This window comes from Triticum aestivum, chromosome 1B (assembly GCF_018294505.1).
Source record: "Triticum aestivum cultivar Chinese Spring chromosome 1B, IWGSC CS RefSeq v2.1, whole genome shotgun sequence".
Taxonomy (NCBI): Eukaryota; Viridiplantae; Streptophyta; class Magnoliopsida; order Poales; family Poaceae; genus Triticum; species Triticum aestivum.
This window is the reverse complement of record NC_057795.1, coordinates 690,561,485-690,585,120: the sequence shown is the minus strand read 5'-3', so window position 1 is coordinate 690,585,120 and position 23,636 is coordinate 690,561,485. Positions and strand designations below refer to the sequence as shown.

General features: G+C 43.8%; 2 protein-coding genes and 2 long non-coding RNA genes across 4 annotated transcripts; 1 reads left to right on the top strand and 3 right to left on the bottom strand.

Annotated features, from left to right (window-relative positions):
- Positions 1-1,998: 1,998 nt before the first annotated feature.
- LOC123101569 (uncharacterized) lies at positions 1,999-4,979 on the bottom strand. Its single transcript, XR_006448598.1, has 4 exons — positions 4,295-4,979; positions 2,930-3,004; positions 2,569-2,631; positions 1,999-2,266 (listed from the first exon to the last, which is right to left on the bottom strand). It is a non-coding gene; the product is annotated as an uncharacterized lncRNA (long non-coding RNA).
- A 1,883-nt stretch (positions 4,980-6,862) lies between these two features.
- LOC123149666 (uncharacterized) lies at positions 6,863-8,413 on the bottom strand. Its single transcript, XM_044569377.1, has 4 exons — positions 8,242-8,413; positions 8,008-8,144; positions 7,297-7,508; positions 6,863-7,175 (listed from the first exon to the last, which is right to left on the bottom strand). The coding sequence occupies exons 2-4, from the start codon at positions 8,128-8,130 to the stop codon at positions 7,016-7,018; spliced, it is 495 nt and encodes a 164-aa protein (XP_044425312.1). The 5' UTR covers positions 8,131-8,144; positions 8,242-8,413; the 3' UTR covers positions 6,863-7,015.
- Positions 8,414-9,977: 1,564 nt separating this feature from the next.
- On the bottom strand, positions 9,978-11,112 carry LOC123101559 (uncharacterized). Its single transcript, XM_044522953.1, has 3 exons — positions 10,975-11,112; positions 10,393-10,604; positions 9,978-10,271 (listed from the first exon to the last, which is right to left on the bottom strand). The coding sequence occupies exons 1-3, from the start codon at positions 11,089-11,091 to the stop codon at positions 10,112-10,114; spliced, it is 489 nt and encodes a 162-aa protein (XP_044378888.1). The 5' UTR covers positions 11,092-11,112; the 3' UTR covers positions 9,978-10,111.
- An 8,065-nt stretch (positions 11,113-19,177) lies between these two features.
- LOC123101552 (uncharacterized) lies at positions 19,178-20,019 on the top strand. The gene is made up of 3 exons (XR_006448597.1): positions 19,178-19,336; positions 19,435-19,503; positions 19,794-20,019. It is a non-coding gene; the product is annotated as an uncharacterized lncRNA (long non-coding RNA).
- Positions 20,020-23,636: the final 3,617 nt, after the last annotated feature.

Below are 23,636 nucleotides of genomic sequence, written 5' to 3'. Positions count from 1 at the left end.
GCTTCAAAATGGGACTAATCTGTATTGGTGAATGTAAGATTCAGAAAAAGTGAATATCAAGTTGTTGGTGATTGCAAAAATCTGAAAGAAAAGACTTTGATTTCTTCTAGTGAATGAAATTGTTGAGGTTGTTGTTGGTTTGTAATCTGAGTAGTTCCCTGCGTGATTCATGCTGCACTTTGGTTTACAAGTCTCATGCTACTGACAAACTTTTACACTTCATACATGCTACTTGACTGCAGCAACAGGCCAAACAACTGATGAACTTGTGACCTCAGTGTTTACACAAGGGAATAAACAACTCACAAGCTGGCTAAGTTTCTTATACATGAATTTCTCCTAGGTGATAGTTGCTGATCGCAGGTATGAAAAAAGATAGCTGTTGTCAAGAACTCCAATGGCATTGACATAGCCAAGTTGATGAAGCACTCGGCAGAGAACCGCGGGATCAAGGGCTCCCACGGAGGTGACGCCGTCGACCCGACCTCGCTGCTCAAGGAAGATTGCGACGTGCTCATCCCGGCAGCTCTGGGAGGAGTGATAAACAAGTAATCTTCTTTTTCCTCGTCCCAACTCACCTCATCCTATCTTCTATCAGATTACTGCTCTGAAACTCAGTTAAACTATCCTCCTGGCTATTATTTTCTTTTTCTGTATCTGAAAATATTTTTGTTAATAAAAAGTCCGTTCGATTTTCTTCTTCTCCTAGGGACAATGCTGATGCCATCAAAACAAAGTACATCATCAAGGCTGCTAACCACCCAACAGACCCCGAGGCCGACGAGGCAAGAACACCAACATTTTGCCACAAAACTAAGCTGCATTTGTTGACACATTTCACACATTGACTGAGAGTAGAGAAATGTACATGTTCGTGGTGCAGATTCTGGCAAAGAAGGGCGTGCTGATCCTACTGGACATCCTGGCCAACTCCGGCGGAGTGATGGTGAGCTACTTCGAGTGGGTGCGAGGAGAAGGTGAATTGGGAGCTCAAGACGTACATGACCCGCGCCTCAAACATAGTTCTGATTATTTAGCCAGTGTATGGGGCTGTATATCTTCGAAAACCAGAATTGGCTCAATTTGAAAGAATATCTGCTTTATATGAATTTCTTGCCCGCTTTGCACGCGTTGCTACAAGTGCATTACCATGCCTCAGCCATAATCATCCTTGACAAATATGGCAGTCACCTTTAGTATGGAACAAAAGAAGCATGCACAACCTATTTTGCCAATGAGCAAGTTTAGCTTCTGTTTGTACATTGCTGATCTTATGCTGGTTCTTATTGTTGTCCTAGCTGTTTAGTTAGTAAGCAGAACTCCTTTAGAGTAAATCTAGCTGGGACATCTGTTTCAGTATTGTTACCCAACAGAGTTGGGCACAGATTGATTACTTGGAAATTTGTTAGCTCCATGTATCGCATTAGTCTCGATGCAACACAAGCTGCAATGTACCAACTCCTGTTGGCATGCGTAGACGTCCGTCTTGGGGCTCGTAGTGTGGCATGCAAATCAGTCCTTCCGGTTAAGCATTGGGGAGCTAATAGGGTGCAAATTTGCACAAGCACATTTCATGAGACAAGCAAAGAGTATTAGCTAACATTTTGGGTACAATTTGTAAAAATGCATATTTTCCATCGTATAGTTGTACATGTACCTGTGTATAACCAATCAGATAGCACATTGGTTGAATCAGTTTCAGAGTTCAGGGTCAGTACATGACAAGCCAGTACTGAAATGATCACCTATCAACAAGCTTAGGATAGCCCCAAACATGTAGTCTCCAGTGCTCCTTCTGTACAAGCATTTCGGGCGACAACAATGTCCGTTGGCATAAAAAATGAGCAGGAGGACTCGACCAACTCCATTTGAAATAGTGCTACATAAGGGCACGCTAACTGAAACAGATTTTCAGCAACAGTGAACAACAAGACCAATTCCACAAATAATGTACAGAAGTAGTAGAGTAAGCACAACACAATGGAGCAATGTCACTAATAAACATATAAATGGGAGCCTTCTTCATAGAATGCAGACCTTGATAGCAATCAATCATGATACATATGATAAGGTACGTACTCTGATTACATAGCATCCTAATTAATCCATCACACTCTACAAGTTTTTTTTGCGGGTACACTCTACAAGCTATAACAAAGATAGTTACTAGAATTGCAAGTAAGGAAATGCAGCTGTCTTCTCTTCCTCGCTGAAGACTTTGTCCATTCAAAAGCTCCCACATATCCTTTTTCTTCACAAGGCAACTCTGTTTCAGAGAAAGCGGAGGAGGTTCAGGATAGCGGCAGACAAATTTCCTTGCTGGAACCTAAACATTACATGGCAGGTTCACAAATTTACTACTCATATTGCGGCACACAACTCCAAAACAGCAGCTTCGTAAGCTCATGATTTAGATGATGTGTAAATTAAGCATGATAGGTCAATTCTGAACTACATATGGCAATCTCACTTTTAGGAAAGGAGGATCATCATACACATATATAGCTCACTTCATCTGGGGCAGGGGCTATGGGAGAGGATTTCACTCGAAACGGAAGCAGTATATACCTGACTGATGTGAAGCGTTGTCCCAGATGTATTCACAAGAGTCTAGAAGATGTGCTCAACCAACTGTCACAAAAATAAATAAATTATTATTTGCCTAAGTTGGTACAAGGAATCTACAGGTGCCAAAATCTCATCACACTAGCTAAAAGATGACAAAAAAGTCTTGTTAAGATATGTCAAAAATTATTCACTGGAGAGAGGAAGAGTTGATGTAACATAATCGGAGGGATAAACTTGATCTGAATATGTCAAATGTGACTATGAAATTCTTTCTTAAGTCTGGCATACATAAACAGAACATCGAAAGCTTTTCAAATCAACATTGCAGAAAACTGAAAACAACTGCGAAATTTCACAATACCTATGTATCATATGTGCAAACCCGCGCAGTAGGAATACTTAAGCCGCAGCTCAAATGAGGTCGGCCAGATAGATCCTGCATACAAGGGGATAAGGAATGAACAACAAGCAGGTATGCTCAACACAGCAAAACTCAAATGTTTAGTACAGATTTACATATTCACTGCATTATGGAAGAACAAGCATGTAAGCCAAGATATGAAGTTAAATAATTGCAGCTCTCTCACTACCATTCAAGTCTTCATTTTGTTTGAGATAGATGAGTCTGAAAAACAACTTTTTTTCCAAAAATGGACAGGAGCTCTGTCATTTCCATTAGAGAAGAAGAGAATATCGTCTCAAGCTAGTTATTCGAAAATTGACAGGAGCTTCATCATTTTTATTGCTAGGTTTGTAGTAAGACTTAACATTGCTGCCTGTGCAAAATTAACTAGATGTATGGTTGTTTGAGTTATACATGTTTCTACTTACAAGGTTATATCTGAAAACAGAACTAAATAGACATTTTAAATATATTTCAGTCATAATATGACCATTTCCTGCAACTGTAACTATGAAATCCAAATTTCCTTGGTTCAGTTTTAGTAAATGTCTGATCTTAAACTTGCAGATTCAACGCTACTGTAACCAAGGACATGACCGAAGCCAAACAAACACTAGGCTTTGCCTGCCGATGTGCAAAACAAAAACAAACTAAATACAGATTCAGCCCCCATCATCCTGAACTACTCTGACTAAGCCCATGGCCCTCATCCAGATCATTTCCTTAATCCTACAAACAATGGTAGCCACCCTCTGGTACTCATGCCTGCATGTCATAACAGCAGATGCTTCACTGCAGGAAAGCATGAACTGGTACTGATTGCCTAACTGCAGAACCAGGAAAATTGTAGGGGGGGGGGGGGGGGGGGGGGTCAAGTTTGTGTTTTGGTGCCTTCACATGAATATTGCACTGAATAAATTGTGAACAGCAATATCTAGTTGCTTTTTACTTCATGATTGTTGCACTAACGAGACTGACTAAATATGAGCTGGCTCAAAGCCTAGGTTGCATAGCAATTGTCTAGAGTTTGAATTTGCAGCTAAAGGAAGGAACACCATCCTGGAAGAAAATTATACTCCCATTTGCAAAACAACCAGCTAGACAAAGATGCAAAATAACCAGAGAAGCCAGCAAAATGTTTAGTTAGTACAGTATCATTTTCACCTTGAGTGCAGCTGACGTTACATTCAACTGAAGATAAGGTATTACAGGCTTCTGCCTTCTAACCGTGGAATTAACAACGGTCTTCTCAATCTAGTGTGATGGGAAGGTAATGGGAGGGGGTCAGGGAAGTGGGTGGAGGAAGGTAGGAGTGGTGGCTACCTGCCTACGGACTGGTCCGCGGCGTTGCTCGGCATGACCGGATGCTCGACGGAGGGATGCGCTGCAGGGGGCGGTGGGGGCAGAGGAGGCTTCGGCGGGCTCGGCACGCCGCGCCTGATGGCATGCAGTTCCTGCGGCTCCTGGCGGCGGGCCAGAAACCTGGCGGCAATCCGGCGGGATCCCTTGATTGCGGTGGCGGCGAGGTCCAGCGGGATCCCTTGATTGCGGCGGCGGCGAGGTCCGGCAGGATCACTTGATTGCGGCGGCGTCGAGGTCCGGCGGGATCACTTGATTGCGGCGGCGGCGAGGTCCTGCGGGATCCCTTGTTTGCGGCGGCGGCTTTGGACGGGAACTGGATTAGGGGAGGGGCGAGAAAAAGTATGCGCCTGCGGCTGTGTGACGGTCTGAGGCAGCGGCGGCACGATCGACAGGAGGGACGCCGTCGTCGCCACGGTCGAGGGGAGGGTCCGCGGCGGCGGCTGTGCGAGGGGATTGAGGAGGTTAATAAACTGACAACGACGAAGGCTGTGCGAGGGATTGACTAGTGACTGGATTGACCTGCTAATTTACTACTCTACCCTTTTCACACATAAAAAAACCGTTAAATGATTTCTTTGATCCGACGGTTAGAAAAAATCAGGGACGGAGTTACACGAAATTACGAGTCGTAACTCGTCAATCACCGTAAAAGAGCTCATTTTTTAAAATGTTGAAGTTTGAAGCAAAAAATTGAAATTGCCAACTAAAAAAGGCACTTTCTAGCAACTCGCTGGTCCAAACCGGCTGAAACTTTTCAGATTCATTAATAGTTACACGTACGACCACACCACAAACTTTCATGCAAAAGATATTTATACACCAACCCAAAAATATACATGGAATGAAGACAATATTCAGTAAGTAACTGTTGAAATATTAGGGTGGGCCTAGGGCCCATCTAACAATTTCAGAAAAATCTCTAAGGGCCCATGTAACTTATATGAATCGTGGGCTGTAACTGACTTGGGCATGGGTTCAGCTCACGGGAAATAGATCGCATCCTTGATTCCTTGTAGCAAAACCGTTCCAGTTGCACGATTCCAGAGCTCGACGTAACGGAGCAGGCCCGTACGGCGCACCTGCGCAGAGTGTTCGACTGCACAGGGCCCCCAAATTGACAGGGCCCCAAATTTTCTAGAGCATTGATGACTAGTTAAGGTGTGGGTAATCAACGCATCAACAAATACACGTTGGGCGAATCAACCTGTGGTTGAGTTGGTTAGGTGGACAGTGGTATCCCCAACCCACCAGGTTCAAATCCTGATGCTCGCATTATTCCTGGATTTATTTCAGGATTTCCGGCGATGCGCTTTCAGTGGGAGGAGACGTTCCCGTCGACGACGAGGCGCTTACGGTGACTTCGTAAATCTCAAGATGATATGCCGGCTCAGTCTCTCGGAGGTGCTCATAGGGGTAGGGTGTGCGTGTTGCGTTCATAGGGATGAGTGTATGCGCGTGTATATGAGCGCTTATGTCTGTACTGATGCTAAAAAAAAAGCAAATACACGTTGGAACCTGGAACGAAATAACTCCAAGGCGGAGGCCCAATCTCACGCACGTCTCCTCTCTTCTCTCTCCGTTCTCTTTCACTTCAAGCTCAAATCCCTTTCTCTCCTCATGGTCCAATCACACCACCAAAGGTCTCGATTCTATTCCATTCCAGTGGATCAATTCCTTCGCATTTGCCCCAAAACTAATCTCCTTATTCAATGAATTGGTATTGTTCTACCCTCTGTCCATCTATTTATCCGGTTTCTCATTTCTCTCATCTTCTCACACATCTTCGCTGCTTCTTTCAGTCCCATTGTTGCTTCCTGCTGGTCCTGCGACCTGGGTGCATTGATCGGAGTTGGAGGTATGCCACAATCGCTAGGTTGCCGATTAACCAAGACGAGGAACCGGAAGACCCTAGCCATGTTGCCGCCAAATGGTGTTCCTTCCAAATAAATCAAAGGTTGTTTCATCAATTTTCGTTTCTATATTAAGTTTTAATGCATGATACTTGCATCCTATTTTTTTATTTCTGAAAGTATTCTAGTTCTATAATTACGAATCTTCAGTCAATTTATGAAAAACATAAGAAGAAGAAAAAAAAAATTCGACCTTGAAAATGTGCTCTTGATAAGTTTTTACCAAAAGGATCAAAGTTTCTTGTGAAAATCAGAGTGCAAATACAAGTTTTTTTTTTTGAGACAAACAAGCTTTATTTTATTGATTGCCATTTGTTATGTCGAGGGCCTAATTTTTGATTTCGCACCGGGCCTCCATTTTCTCGGGTACGGCCCTGTAACGGAGTCCTTAATTTTATGTCTTTATCTGGCCAGACCCATGTGAATTTTACTTGTGTTTACAGGGTTGCGTGTTTGTCTAGGTTGGGTTGTTGTTTCTCAGCACTAGCTGCTCATTGCTATCTACTAGTACAACTCAATGGCCGACAGGGGGAGGCCTTGGGACGCATTTGTCACTAGCAGATATGATTCTGGAGTATTGTGAAACAGCACAACAAAAATATCGTACGCCTTTCATTCATACATGCAATCTACTCGGATAGATAGAGATACGATAACATATCATGTCACACAATATCACAACAATGTCATAGTGCTAGCTAGCTAGCCAAACTGTAAGTCATCATAACTTAACTGAAAACAAGCTGGCGGAGCCATCTTTGGTTCTCAATTTTCAATCTTGTCTTCCCTGATTTTCCTCATCAACAGTTTGGGCTTTTACCCCAATGCCGCCCCTAGCTCTAACCCAAGCAGTAGTAACCAAAATGAAGATTGTCGCGTGGGCAGCTGCATCCAGCAAAGCGTTAGCCCTTGTAGCGAACCGCATCAAGGTCCTACAGGTCAAAAGAGAAAAATACCAATTCCTTTCAAACAAACACGAAGTTAAGGAAGAATAGACAAAGTGATTTTGTATCTGCATGCATCTTGTTTGAATCTCTGATAATTTTTACGTACCTGAGAGTGCCATGTGGTTTTGGAACGACTTTTTGCCGAGAAAGATATGGGAGTGCTAGTGGAAGCATGTGATGCTCACCAAGAGTCTCACAATTCTTGTCTGCCTTACCCAACGCATACAACTCCCTTTTCTTCTGCACCGCCTTAGATACCAAGTTTCGTACCTCATCTCTCTTCTCCTGGATCTCACGCGTAAGGTCTGTAGGAGCATGCTGGATTGACACACGTAGATGATGATCAATGTACTTTGTATCATGGAGAGTTAAGTAATTGCTGATTGTGATCGGTAAATAATTTAAGAAGAATATTGTCTTGTATGTCAATTAAGTAAGGGCTTGATATATACAAAATGCAACATACATGCATGTGTAACATCTAATAACAAAACCATACTTACTGTATATAGAATAGATGGAGCCAATATATAATATAGGTTCAGTTTGGTTGCTAATTAAATAAGGACCAGATTACTCTAAATCGGTTCAAGGTTAAATAAGTACTCCCTCTGTCCCAAATTTTTTGTCTTTGACTTGTCTGAATACGGATGTATCTATCTAGTCACATTTTAGTGTTGGATACATCCGTATTTATAGATAAATGTAAGATTAGAATTTTGGGACGGAGATAAAATGATGCTAGGTAATCTTGCTCTATCAAACATTCAAACTTGTCCCCATCCAAATAGAAAGATGTCAGTTTTGGTTGAGATACCTCACTGGTGTGGACGAGCCTGCTTCTGCTTGGCGAGAAGAGCCCCTCCGCCTGCGTTCGCTGGAGCAGGGAGCCACGGCCGAGCCAGAGCCTCCTCGCCGCGGATCGAAGCGCCGCCGCCATGGATCTTCGCCGGCCTGCAAGCAATTACTTAGGGATTTGGTCACCACCGCCGGCCGCTCCTCGCAAGCGATACGATCGATCTTGAAATTTCGTAGATTTTGGTGAGCGTACCTCGATTCTTATAGGATTCTTATTGGTCTCCTTCTCCTCGCTTCACCGAGATCTAGAACGACGCGGATCCCCTTCCAGGAATCCTATCCGATTTCGATACAAAAGAGGAGAAGCACGGCCGGTAGGTTGGGCCCTTTCGCTACCCTTTCTAAAAAGGGCCGGCCCAAATAATAGTCTACCCTAACTTATTTTTGGGTCGTGCTTCGCGTCGGCCGACGGATCCTTCTAAAAGATCCGCCGCCTCACAAGCCGTCTGATTGTACGAGGCGAGTCGTCCTTTCTTCTTCTTCAACTTTCTGCAACAATGCGCTTGTTGCAAAATCTCTTCTTTTCTAACTTCCTGCCACAAGAGCCATGTTACAAACAATCTTCTCTAATTATCTGCAACAAGACATCTGTTGCAAAATCTTCTCTTCTCTAATTTATGCAACAAGACCCCTGTTGCAAAAAGAATTCTTCTCTATTTTTCTGCAACAAGACCTGCAAGACTTCTTTTTCTCTATTTTTCCGTAACAAGACCCTTGTTGCCAAACCTCCATTGCAATAGAACTCAACATCTCCAACCTCTTCTATCTATTCCTGCAACAAGACTGTGTGTTGCCAAAACATGCAAGAACACCGACCGCTGCAACGGAGAGAGCACCCCGTGGTCTCTGCAGCACCTGCGTTTTTACGACCGAGGAAGGACGCCAGTGACCACCGTCGATGTGGTGGGGATGCAGCAACGTGCTTGTTTAAGAGGAGGCGGGGATGAGATCCACGGAAAGAGGCACGGGTGGAGAGATAGAGGTAGGGGATGGGAGGGTCAACCTGAGAATACGTTGCAGTATGCCTTTTTGGAATAAGTGCCCAGTTGCAAGAACTGGAGTACGGAGCGCTCTGCATGGTCAAATGAGATCCAGAAAGAGGTTGCGGGTGAAGGTTTGATTCAAGGCATGGATAGGAGAGATAAATATGCGTGGCCATTCCGGTGGAGATAGGGATGAAGGAGAGAAGCGGTGCGTTGGCCCATCAAGACGCGTGTCAAGCTTAGAACGTGGCGGACGTGAAAGAAAAGATCTGTCGGTTGACCAAGCTTTTCCCCTTGTTTTTTGAAAATCTTCTAGAGTTAATTTTCTTGGAGTGTATGCTCGAAAAACCCTATGTGATGCATATTGCGCCAAGTTCTTGAGCTTTCGCATAGAGGTTCACGAGCGAGGGATGATATGGGCCGGCCCGCCCACCGCTTCTGCCATCCTGGTGTTGGGAACCTTCCAGGAGGTTCCTGAACTGGTTTTTTCCGATTTTGGAAACTTTCTAGGAGGTTCCTGAACCGGGTTTTTTTTCCTATCGCTATTTCTTTTTTTTCTTTTCTCTCCTTTTTCTGTTTCTTTTTCTTTCCTTTTTCCTTTTTCGTTTTTATTTCAAAACATATTCGCGTTTCTTGAAAATTCTTCACAAATTTATAAAAAAGTTTGCACTTACAAAAATTAGGGAGTTTCAAAAAATGTGTCTTTACTTCATTTTTTCTATTTCTTTGTAATTCTTTTTTGCTCTCTTCTTGTTCTTGAGAATTCAAAATTTTGTTCAAAAATTCAAAAAGAAAGTTCGAAAAAAAAAGAAGTTCGAAAAAATGGCCCGGCAGGGGGAGAGGCCTTGGGACGCATTTGTCACTAGCAGATATGATTCTAGGGTATTGTGAAATAGCACAGCAAAAATATCCTACGGCTTTCATTCATACAAGCAATCTACTAGGATAGATAGAGATACGATAACATATCATGTCACACAATATCACAACAATGTCATAGTGCTAGCTAGCTAGCCAAACTGTAAGTCATCATAACTTAACTGAAAACAAGCTGGCGGAGCCATCTTTGGTTCTCAATTTTCAATCTTGTCTTCCCTGATTTTCCTCATCAACAGTTTGGGCTTTTACCCCAATGCCGCCCCTAGCTCTAACCCAAGCAGTAGTAACCAAAATGAAGATTGTCGCGTGGGCAGCTGCATCCAGCAAAGCGTTAGCCCTTGTAGCGAACCGCATCAAGGTCCTACAGGTCAAAAGAGAAAAATACCAATTCCTTTCAAACAAACACGAAGTTAAGGAAGAATAGACAAAGTGATTTTGTATCTGCATGCATCTTGTTTGAATCTCTGATAATTTTTACGTACCTGAGAGTGCCATGTGGTTTTGGAACGACTTTTTGCCGAGAAAGATATGGGAGTGCTAGTGGAAGCATGTGATGCTCACCAAGAGTCTCACAATTCTTGTCTGCCTTACCCAACGCATACAACTCCCTTTTCTTCTGCACCGCCTTAGATACCAAGTTTCGTACCTCATCTCTCTTCTCCTGGATCTCACGCGTAAGGTCTGTAGGAGCATGCTGGATTGACACACGTAGATGATGATCAATGTACTTTGTATCATGGAGAGTTAAGTAATTGCTGATTGTGATCGGTAAATAATTTAAGAAGAATATTGTCTTGTATGTCAATTAAGTAAGGGCTTGATATATACAAAATGCAACATACATGCATGGTAATTTTGCGACCTGTGTAATATGATGCTAGGTAATCTTGCTCTATCAAACATTCAAACTTGTCTCCATCCAAATTGAAAGGAGAAGAAAAGTCATCTTAACACATGCAAGTTGCTGTTTCCATTACGCAGAATTGGATTATCGCCCTATGACGTGATCCTTGATGACGTGAGGAAAATCATGAGGTTAAATATGTCAGCTTTGGTTGAGATACCTCACTGGTGTGGACGAGCCTGCTTCTGCTAGGCGAGAAGAGCCCCTCCGACTGCGTTCGCTGGAGCAGGGAGCCACGGCCGAGCCTCCTCGCCGCGGATCGAAGCGCCGCCGACATGGATATTCCCCGGCCTGCAAGCAACTAGTAAGGATTTGGTCACCACCGCCGGCCGCTCCTCACCACCTATACTATCGATCGTGTTTCAATCTATGGAAATTTCGCAGATTTTAGTGAGCGTTCCTCTTCCTTCCTTGTAGGTCTCTCCTTCTCCTTGCTTGGCCGATATGGAGAGCGACGCGGACAAAGTTTACTTTCTTTTGCCCCTTCCAGGAATTCTATCCGATTCGATACAAAAGCGGCGATTCTCCTTGAGAAGCACGGCCCTTTCGGCCCTTCATACAGGATTTCTTGAAGGGGTTAATTTCTGGGCCGGTATTATCTCAGTTTTTACTTTGTTTTTCTCGCTGGTTTTCTATTGGTTTTGTTTCGTTTCACGTTTTCATTCTCTTTTTTATTGTTTTCAATGTAAGACATCAATTTTTTGTATGGCCGAGCAATTTCAAATCCTCAAACTTTTTTCAGAGCCGTGAACATGTTGAAATAACATGAAATTTTTGCCTCCAATTTATGAACTTTTTCAAATTCATGATGGCCATGATGGCGTCGGAGCTGACCAGTCAGAACCTAGCCGAGCAGATGGCCATGATGCTACGGGAAGAAAGTGAGCCTCGGTGCCAGCATGGACACGATGGTGCCATACTGACCTGTGGCCATGTGGTGGTGCAAGTGAGAAAGAAAATACCAGGTCCACATCAGTACAAATCCACCCGAAGTGGTCTGAGGGACAAAAAGTATCTATTTTTAACCGTTGAAGGATTAATTTTGTCTGGTTTAGAAGTTGAAGGATATTTCTAAACTATCCATAAAGTTGAGGGAGAAAAAACATATACTTTTCCCAACTACGTATAAGTATCATGCACGTATTGAGAAACTCCACAACTAACACAGAAAGAGAATTGAACATAGAAATAACTTTTGAGACTATTTACGGTACATCCTACTCCTTCTACCCACTAGTATTACATGGGTAATCTCAGCCGTTGATTACATGGGTAATCTTGTCAATGTTTGGTTCGTAATTTATAGAACCCCTCTTGGAGGCACATCGTTGCCGGCGCCTGCCAACGGCGGCATCCGTCTATACTGTATGACAGTCCGCCATGTATTCCCTATGTGCTGCCACCATTGTTCGCCCATCCTGTGTTCTAGCGAGATTCGATTGCATTGTATGCATATGTTGATTGTGTGCCGCCGCCGACTTGTGTTTTAGAAAAGGATGCTCATCATATGTATCGTACTAATGCATCTGGACATGATTGATCTAGTTAGGGAGGCTAGCTTCGATAGCTTTGTACGTGATGTCTTCCAGGCAAGGTACCGTCGTCTCCTTTTTTCCGCCAAAAAAGTGGATTATGTTGGCTTAGAATGGAGAATTAAGAAGATACATAAAACAAAGAGCACACACCTGGTCTTTGCATGGCTAGGTTGCACATATCGAACTCCAACTCACACACATCCAAAAACACGCCAGCAACTAGCAAAGTCTTGTAACACCAAAACTGTGTGTAGGCGAGAAATAAATGAAAAGCTCCAAAGCGATTAGATCTATTGAAAAATAATTGAATCGGGCTTCCGCCAACAGTCCCGGAACGGATGGACTGCATCGAGAAGAAAACACGCGGTTTTGATTTTGCGTGTAGAGTTTTAGTATTTTTGTTTTGTTTATCTTCCGATTTTATCTTTGGACAGAAAATACTACTCTTGTTCAGTAGTATTGATGGATCTAGTCCATTGAATGATCAAGAATGGACAGCTCATATTAATTAGATGTACTGTAAACAATCTCATAACTTTTGCCTATTATATATCCAGTATATAGTAACTTCATCGCTCATACGTGTGATCGATCTAATCCTCTTACAATACCAAAAGAACTCGACAACTAAAAGGAAAAGAGAAATTAGACACCGAAATAGCTTGTGCCTATTAATTATATCCAGCAAGTAGTATGCTAATATAATCGACTAACCCATCTGTCTATATATCTATACGAGTATGCTTGATTAGCTTCTCTTCATGCCAGTCCACCACCTGAACATGGCACGTTCATCCCTTGAAATATCATCCGGCGACGGGTTGGTGTCCTGGTCGAGGCCCTCGTCCATGCGGCGGAGGTACTGATGCTTGAACACCGCGGGGTTGCCGGCAAAACACTCGCGCAGGGCCGCCGTGGCCTTGATGCACGCCTCCACGTCCACGACGCGCTTGGCGACGCCTCGGATCAGGTCGAGTTGTGACGTGTTGGGACTGTAGCGGCCGTGGCACTCTTCCATCGCCTTGTTGAAGTCGTCGAAGCATCCACCGTTGGTCACGTGATGTATGACGAGCCTCTCGTCGCACCTGGCGCCGGCCATTGCTGCTTCCTGCGATGCACGGCACGCTTGCCCGTATGCAAGGTGGCTCGTCATGGCGTTACCAGCTAGGGTCAAAATTGATCTGTCGATCGCTACTATGTATTTCTCCCTTTATTACAGAGAGATATCATGTAAGATATATATATATATATATATATATATATATATATATATATATATATATATATATATATATATATATAAGAATACCAAGCGACGATTGGCTTGCACCCGGCACCGTACGTATCACGATCGGTCTCCGTTCACGGGGCACCGTACGTATCACGATCAGTCCATGTCGGGGGGTTTCCTGGAGGTGGCCGACTTGGAGCACGGCCGCCTGCCGCTTGCGGCCTCTAAACTCCCGCCTCCTCCACCGCTGCTCAGGTACTGAAAAACGATCATGGCCAGATTGCCTAGTTGAACGCTTGTCATGCATGCCCAGATTGAGAGGTACTCCCTCCGTTCCGATTTACTCTTGAACTAAAACCACGACGAGTAAATCGGAACGGAGGGAGTATTATAGTACGCGCTGAAGGAAATCAAACAGAAGAAGGAAGATTTGTTCACCCTGATCGCCGACACGAACGGCGATACTACACCCGCCTCATCAAGGAAGGGTTTCAGAACGTAGGCATGCTCCAGCAGCTTGCCGTACGTGCAGATCGATCCTAGGCCCGACGACCCACTGTGGTATTAATTACTCTGTGACTATGCTGCTGATCCTTTGTCCTGATCCTTTTTTTTGGGGTTCATATTATTATGATAATTCGCTGATGAATTCTGTTCTTCCCTATCGACAGCCGATGCAGGCGGTCGAAGCGGTTCTCGAAGCGACTCAACGATTTCTTGGGTTTAGCCGGGGCCATGGTGTCAGGCTATATGCTTACGGATAAATGGGTCCACACTCGGGCAAGACCGCGGACAAGTAGTGCCAAGAGGGGTGGAGGGCATGGCTCTGGCTACTAAAGGCCTGTTCGTCAATCCACTGCTCCAAGAAATACAAGAATCTACGGAGCATCTCTTTCTCCACTCCGTATTTTCAACTGAAGCTCGGGCCGCTCCGGGAGCGGAGTCGTGCGGAGCGGCGAGACTCCGAACAGGCCCTAAGTGCTAACCAGCAATGAATGAATGGCTTTAGTCACTGGTTCGAAGAGGCAGCAGTAGTAGAACACAACAATATGGCGCTGGATGGCCTCGTGGTCGTATGATTCTACAAGTGTGCAAGTAGTTGTGGTCTGCAGTAGGGGTGGGCATATAAACCGAAAACCGAACGACCAAACCGATTTAACCTGAACCGAAGCCGAAGTGACCGAAACCGAATTGTTCGATACTATGCTCGGTTAGCAATTCTGAGAAACCGAATTTTGTTCGGTGAAATCGGTCTACACAGCCTGTCAACCGAATTGACCGAAGCACCGAGGCCTACCACTAACTGTCTGGCGCGTCTCCATAAATTAGCTCCCATTTATACGCTTTGTGCTACTAGCCAACGAACATCAATTATCCTTGCAAAAAAATCAAATGAATTGATGGCGCGTTAATGTGATTTAGTGGCGAACAGTGCCATAGGCTGGCCGGCTGGCCCGAGATTCCCTCCATGCTTCTCGTCACGTGTACTGGAGGCCCGCCTGCCTTTCTTTTTTTATTGAACCTAGCCTAGGTGTTGTTTGTTGTTGCGTGTTGTCTCGCTCACAGCCTGTTTTTTTTTCTTTGAGCATAACACGTGTTGTTATCTAGCCCACACAAACCATATCTCTTAGCCCAGCCGAGAAAATGAGTACAGCAGCCATCCCATCCGGCTAGCCCAACCCGCCAGCTGTCTGTTCGGTACAAAACCGAGTACCGAACCGATTGATGAGGGAACCGAAGCCTCGGTTTCGTTTATTGCTAGAGACCGATCGGTCCACGTTTTCAAGGAACCGACAAAATTGAAACACCGAAATACCGAACCGTTCGGTTCGGGGGAACCGAACGCCCAGGCCTAGTCTGCAGGACCAAGTTGTTAGTGTGCCTTTTGTATGTGGTTCTGTGTTTACCTGCTTTTCATCTTATCTTGTCTGTAAGAAAACCAACATCTAAAGATATGATCAAGGAAGGCTTTCCATGGCTGATTTGCCACACTTACAAAACTCAAACTGTCATTGTATCAACCTAGCCATTATTATTGCCCTATTTTCGTAAAGGGTGTGTGTGCCTAGCTCTCATCTAGACGAGAAATCACTTAGTCTCATCTAATTTCTACACCATTTGATTTTACGTGGAGTTTCGTGTGCATTTTTGCTTCTATTTTCTTGTTTGATTAATTAATTGGTGTAGGGGTTAGATGAGACATTGTTAATCCTCATCTAGATGAGAATTAGCAAACCTGTTTCATAAATTCAATAGCTCTCATCGGTGTGTACAGCGAAATGCCTCATCGCGGTGTTCGGCGGTACACCTCCGTGGCCTCCTCTGCTACTACTCATTGTTGTAGAACATGCGCTTGTTGTTGCTTCTTATCGCCGCCGCCAGCACTAGCCAAGGTCTAGCTCTAGCACGTCCACGGCTAAGGCTGGACATAATGAGCGGGCTTTTCACCTCCTCGTGGTCCATTATGGACCGGACCATACGGTACAGGACCGGTAGAAAAACTTTTCGGTCTAGGCTGCAATTTTCGGCCCGAAACATTGTCGGTCCGGTGTGGTCTTTAACCGAGCCGCTCAATAGGACCGAAAAAAAAACAGTCACTATCGCCATCGGCAGCCCCCGGGTGAACCACCATGTCCCCGAGCTTCGTCTCTCCTTCCGTCCTCTCCTCCCCGTGCACCGTAGCCGCATGCCGCCGCTCACTGTCACTGTCGTGCGTGCACTGCCGCCAATCTGGAGTTCTGGACCATGGCCTCGACTCGTCCCCAACCATGGTGTAGCCCTTTCTGTTGCTGCACAGGCTAACTGCGCGATGAACTCTACGCGAGGAACAACTCTGATGAACACGAGATGTTTGCTATGCGTGCAACTGATTTTTTTTTGGAAAAGGAAATGCGTGCAACTGATTGCAGCCTTTTATATATTTCTCTCTATTTGTGCAGTCAAGCTGTTTTGCTTACATACAACCGAAAGGAACAAAAGAATAACTAGGAACGGGTATTGCATGCGGCCATGCCATCCCACGTCCACCCGTGCGCAGCTATGTTGCCGCTGCATTAGCTGAAATCGTGTCATCCTACAAGCTTCCACAACGGCCTGATCTAACTAACCTGAAACTCAGCCAAAACATGGACATGCATACGTTCAGTTCGTCAGTTAAGTAGGTGCTGTCAAACTTTCAAAAAATTCAATTCGCCAGTTTCAGAAAATCCATTTCTGTCGGTGTTGTCAAAGTTTCAGCTGTCAGTTAGTTTCTGGCGCTCGTCCACTTCATCACATCACTCGTGCATGATCGCCTACCTCGCTGCTGCACCCGCACACATCGGCTCTGGTGGTTGTTATACGGTCCATTCGGTCTAGCGCGGGCTTCATCGACGCCTGTCTGGTGTGTGAAAACAGGAGCGCTCAGACATCAAGGTTGTTTAGGAAGGGCACCCAGGCCAGGATAGACGGCCGCTTGTCAGGAGTGACACAGAAGGCTAGTTCTTGAGGTCGGCGGAGACCATGCCAATGACGCGTCTCAAGTTGGGGCGCATCGCGTCGAAGGCTGTGTCGTGGGAATGGTTCCAGATCCTCCAAAGCAGAAGCAGTCGAATCATGTTCTAGTTGTGTTGGGGGGCAGAGGGTGGAGGAGTAATGCTACACTTACGAAAGAAGTTAACGTAATGTTACGTGATTAGGCAGTTGGTAGATTTTGATTGGTGTTAGGCCGAGGCGGGGCCCACCCTCACTGAAAATCAGGGGGGCAAAGAATTAGGGAAGGAAGGCTTACGTAGCCTCTTCGTAGTCCTTCGTAGGTGTAGGATTATTGGAGGGTGGAGGTGTATGAGCCCAGACAGAGCGGCAGTTGAGGTCGCCATTTGCACCCAGCGCTCTCCAGATAGGCATTACCCGGCACCATCCAAAAAGGAGGTGGTTTGTGGTCTAAAATAATTCATTAGACTCACCTCATTGAGTTCTTCCAACAAAGGCATAATCGACCACTACTAGCCACCTCATAACACTACCAGAAACTGAAATATTTCTATGAGTCATCATTTTTTCCTGTCGGGCCCGCAGTAGCGCACAGGAAAATGAGGTATATTCATGTGGGCTAACCGAAGACTCACAGAATTAATAATATTGGTGTCGGCCCGTGCTCAGCCCACAGAACTAACCTGTATCCCTGACGTGTGTAACTCACAGGAAAAAGAGGCCCATGTTTGGCGCTATTGGAATTTCAGCTGCGCGCGCCAAAGTGAAAGCCCGTCCCGCCGCTTAGCCGAATTCTGGCCCGCCGCTCACCGACTGATATAAAGCCCTGGTGAAAAAAATAATCCCAAATCATTACCCACCCTTATCTTCCCACTCCCTGTTCCGTCCCAAATCCCTCGCCGCCGCCGCCCAGATGCGCCCCAAATCCCTAGCCGCCGTCGCCGCCGCATCGGGCTGCGCGCTGAATCCCTCGCCGCCGGCTCCACCTCCTCCAATCTCTCGCATGTCCCCTCTGCCATGTTTGTAGGGTCGTCGACCATGGAACGACCCCTTCCGGAATATCGCCGTCAACCTCCCTACTGCCTCCGCGGGGAGGGTCTCCGTCAACGTCGCTGCCACTGCCGTCACTCGACCGCCGTAGCATCCTTCTTTGAGTACCACCCCGTTCCATCCAAGTAGCGTCTCTTCCAGATCCAGGCGCTACCTCTACTATGGTGTTTTTTCACTTATAATAATCGATGTATATTCTCTTCTTTCGGATCTGTATCCTTCTGATAAATTTCATCTATAAGCACCTCCGTTTGGATTCATAATAAAATAATAAGCATTTTCTTCTCCCTAATTTGTTGGGTACTAGCGGAAGCAAATGGGTCTATACGGACATTCATTTTTAATAGGCCAAAGTAGTTGAACGCCTCTCCTATGCAACCGTATGCTGCAAGATACTGTACTGGTACTAGAGCCAACTGCTTTTAGAAAGGTTGTATGAGATCTTTTGCTTTCATTTCCAGGTTACATGACCAATAAATTCTTAGGGGCATGATTTTCCTTATGATGATCTGTTGAATTTTTATTATTCTCCAAGATTGATTGCTGTTTTTTGGTTGTATATAACAACTCATATTTTGTGATATACTCCCTCCGTCCGAAAATACTTGTCATCAAAATGGACAAAAAGGGATGTATCTAGAACTAAAATTCATCCATATACATCCCCTTTTATTTATTTTGATGACAAGTATTTCCGGACGGAGGGAGTAGATATACATGGAGGTGCACATTGGTCATTTTTACTTCCCGGAATTTTCATACATGAACATGGTTCCTCTGTTTTTGAGTGGCTTGTACAGGGTATATACATGTGTTTATAATATGGCCTTTAACTATGTTGAGATCATTTAGATGCTTCGTCTGGTGTGTCAGTTGGAAATATCATTTTTTTTCAAGCTTTAACCGGTGACCATATTGCTGCCTTGAACTGAAAATGAAAATAATGCAGGGAACTCTTTCCTGAAGCGCATTGCTTTGGTTCGCTCTGTCCAGAATAATGCACTGAAAATGAAAATAATGCAGGGAACGCGTCATGAAAGTAATGTTTGTTCAGTCCAAATGTTACGTACCATTCTATTTCCTTATGATTTTATTCTCTTACAGTTTGCTCTCTATCCAGTAGCAGTTGCGTTGCAAGTACAATTCACATCATCAGTGCAACAGAGAGGTTAAAGATGAGGTTGAGGTTATCACTTGGCGTCAAGAAATTGTATAATATTCCTCCAAATGAAGTGGTAATATTCCCTTCCATATTTTGTTGTTGTATGTACTTGAACCTAGAAATTAAATATTGGCCAGCGCTTATTTGAGGACTGATTTTTCTAGTTTGCAGCTCATGATTAGGAGCAAAATTCAAGATCCGGGATCCACGTGAGATGCAAGAGCCTTTGCTCTATTCAAGGTATATATTTTTACTTTTGTTTTCACCCTGGTCTCTAATCAAGGTTTTATCATTAATAATTGCTGATCAAGTTGTCTCATGTATATTAAATCATACCATGCTATGTCCATTGTGCCAAAGATCATGAGATCTGCATTTAACCAGTAATTTCTATGTTTTTTTAGTATGAACACAACTTATTTCTATTCCATTTTGATTTTTTATTGTCTCAATTTGTAAGTGCTGTAAAAATGTGTTCTCTAGTTCTGTTTATCCATAGCTATTGGTTTGATGCTCTTTTATTATATTAGGATTTAGGAAGCATTGACCAGCTGCATGGCAAGTACAACGAGCATTATCAGTACAACAAGGAGATTCAATCAAGGCAAGAAATTCTACCATATTGTTCTGAATGAAGAGGTAACTTTCCCTACTATTACATTATCAAATTATTGCATAATGCTTTGGTTTCTACTATTATGGAGATGATCAAGGATCTGTCGAGTATTCTTGCAAATCTGAATGGATAGACTTAACTCCCTATTATTTTCTTATTATATAGCTTTGTGGTTATGCATCCTTGAGGAGTTGCACTTAATTCTATTCACATTGGTATTGTGTTCTGAAGTTGACTTGCAAGAAGTCTCTAATAAATTATCTACGCTGGCTGTTAGCTGATAGTTCTATCAAACTGACACAGAAGCTTCTGCTCAGGTTGTCATTTGAATGGATTTAGTCAGCTGTATGGTTTGCATCAAATCTGAGACATGATGGTAGAACAAATCACTCCATTATTTGGCTATATAGCTGTTAAATTTGGTAACCCTGCTGTGACAAAAACAAGTTTGGTATATATGCCAATGTTAATGTGAGAAGCCGAGATTCCAAATAGATTATGTTGATCATATCTTATATATGTTTTCCTGTTTCTTGTTACCTTTTTGTAGCAAACTGTTGACACTTGCTCATTTTCACAAGTTCAATTATGCCACTGCAGGGTAACCTTGAAGAGCAGCTTGCAACTTAAGCTGCAGCAAGGCATTATAGAAAATGAGGTCTCATGTTGGACCTCTGTTTTTGTTAGCCTTTGATTCATATAAATTCTATGGAATTGTATATGTGAATTATGGTTGACGTAAACTATTGAAATCGATGCTTCTATGTTCTGAGTATTCTGAATAATGGAATAGATGTGTAAAACTATCAATATGGATTTTTTTTGTTTGTTTGTATCCTGGCGGCTGTGTGACAGGGATATACCACTTCCATGGTTGGCCAAACCTGACGCCTATACAGCGCCCTGTAGGGCCAAAATCGCCAGAGAAACTAGTAAAACCGACAGGGATAAAGTTCCTGTCGGCCAACCGACAGACATAGCTTATTTTCCCTGTCAAGCTATGGCTGGCGGCCATTCCCGACGGTTGGCCAACAGGAAAAGATATTCCTGTCGGTTTCCCATATTTCCCTGTCGGTTTTCGGCTCACAGGAAAATTTCAGTTTTTGGTAGTGTAACCACTATCAAAACCAAGTGTTCCCTCCAAACCTTCCATACGGTACTTATCATATCAGTTTCCCAAAGCAAAAGATAGTCGGTGCACACTCTGATGAGACCTGACTAGACGGCGAGTCGTTGTCAGCCCCGATCTTTCACGGTACTATTAGCAGCAGCAAAAAGAAATTCCGGTTGACTAATGATGCAAGACCGTAAGATCAAAAACTAGTGTTGAGTAGATTAGATCGGCTCCACGCGCAGCAGCAACAAAATCTTTACGGATGAGCAACGAAGACAATATTTGATGTCCCGACATGGGACGTTTTGTTTGTATCTATTAACTCTCGATCAGAACAAATCTCCCTTGCATGGCCAAAGCGGCCGGTACTGAGCACGCGGGCTCAAATTGTGAACCGACTAAAACTTTGCACCTGGCGATGCTAACAAACTCTATCTATGCAGACTGACCCAACTAGTACTAGCCATATATTATTAGGACTCTCTCTCAACCATACTAATTAGGACCTTTTTTTCTAATAAAGTAACAAATTCGGCAACGTTGATCACGTAGGATCGGACCCAACAAAAACGGATCACGTAGGGTCTAACCCAGCATAACTAGTACTCTTACCAAAAAGAACTTCTGATCAAACTGGAACCTCGTTTGGAATTTCTCCGGCCAGGTTATAACTACACGGCGGTGTTCTGAAGTTTGGCTTGATGTCCTCCTTCAGTGATTCAACCGAGGGAATTTGAAAACCAAATGAGCCAATATAAAGTATAGGTGAATCGTGTATAGTTGTGTGCGTCGGCGCCTTCCATTCCTTGGCACTCATGCTACTGTGTCTCACCATATTTTGAGTATATGACACAACACGGGACACCTCCATGATGTTTCTCTCTTTACTAGTGGCTACAACACCATTGGCCACATTACACTCCCATGCAAGGTCGCCGAATGCATGAACTGTCCCGGGTCGCAAGTTCCAACAAAGAGTACTCGTTGCGATGGGGTCCCCCTCGAAGGAGATTTTCTATTGGTCAACGTTTAAAACATTCTTTGGCAAGGCACATTACCTAAGCTTCTTGGACTCTTTTTTTTGGGGGGGGGGGGGGGGGGGGGGGGTACCCGGGAGGCGGAGATGGAGTATTATCTGAAGTCAACATAGCAGCATCACTGCTCACCTTCTCAACATAACATCATCACTCCCCAGCTTCTCATGATCCCCAATTTTCCTTAACCTTCCCTCACCTCATCATTTCCAACTTCTGCGAAGGAGTTGCACCCCTCTGGCAACTCTCATCTCTACCATCCCCAACTGGCTTGGCTTAATTGGGTTCGTCATCGTGTCTGTGAGATCCTACTCGTCATGTAGCTGCCACTCCTATATCACCCGATGAACGCTTCCTCAAAAAACACTCCCTCGTCTCACGCCGTGCCTACCCCTCAAAAAACAGAAAACACCTTTTTTCGTTTCTGAGAGGCACGGCCGTGACTCTCGCGAAAGCAAAACTGTCACTCTCGCGAAAAAAAAGAAAATGTGTTTTTTTGCGCAATTTTTTTTCAAATTTTTTTTTTGGTCGAGAAGCTAGGAAAGACCGGTGGAAAACCAAAATGTCAAAAAACCCCGAAAAGAAACCCGTTTAAAAAGCCGAAAACGCGTGCGAAAAAAAAAATCCGGAGGGAGCGCCCAGAGCGCGACACGTGGCGAATGGCTGAGAGCGTGCCAAGTGGCGCCGATCGTTGCGAGGCTCCCGAAGGAGCGCTCGTTAATTAGTACCTCTAAAAAAACGCGGTAGATGCCATATCTTGCTTAATGCGTTTTTTTCACAATCATAACAAAAGTTTTGTATTACATATAGCGATACATATCTGCCCGATAACGCACTAGCACCGGTGTTGGGCCGGCCCATTAAGAGGCAAAGAGGGTTTCAAGCCGGTTTTCATCAATTCTTTTTCTTTGAGCAAATTTTATCTATTTTGCAGACATGTTTTTCATTTCTTTATTGGTTTATACTTTTATTAGTTTCTTATTTTCATTTTTCATTTTTTTATGTTTTACTTTTTCCTTTTATTTGAATTTTCAACAATTTTTCCATTTTCAAAATTTATTCTCAATTTTATAAAAATGATCCGTTTCTGAACTTTGTTCACAATTAAAAAAAAGTTCCTTTAAAAATATTTTTCAGATTTTTGAAAATTGTTCCCATTTTAACTTTTTTTAGAAATTCAAAGAATATCCGCATTTATCTAAATTGTTAGGCTTTCAAGGAAAGTTACCAAAATGTTTTTGCAAATTAAAAAAAGTCCCTTTTTAGTTTTGTTCTGGAATATGGGAACAATTTTCGAATATCTGAACATTTCTAGAATCTACAAACATTTTTTCATATATGTGAATGTTTTTGAATTGGTGATCATTTTTCGAATAATGAACAATCATGGAATTTACGGATTTTTTGTTGAATACATGAACATTTTCTGAATACGTGAACAATTTTTGAATTTGTTAACATTTTCTGAATTCAACGTGAACATCTACCGCTTGGACGCCGGTAGTCGCTCATAAAGTTCATTGTGAGATCGTGCCATGGCTCAGTGGTTATGTGTAGAGATTGAAGCAGCCCAGGAGTCTTGATATGCTCAACTTTCGCATGTTGTCTC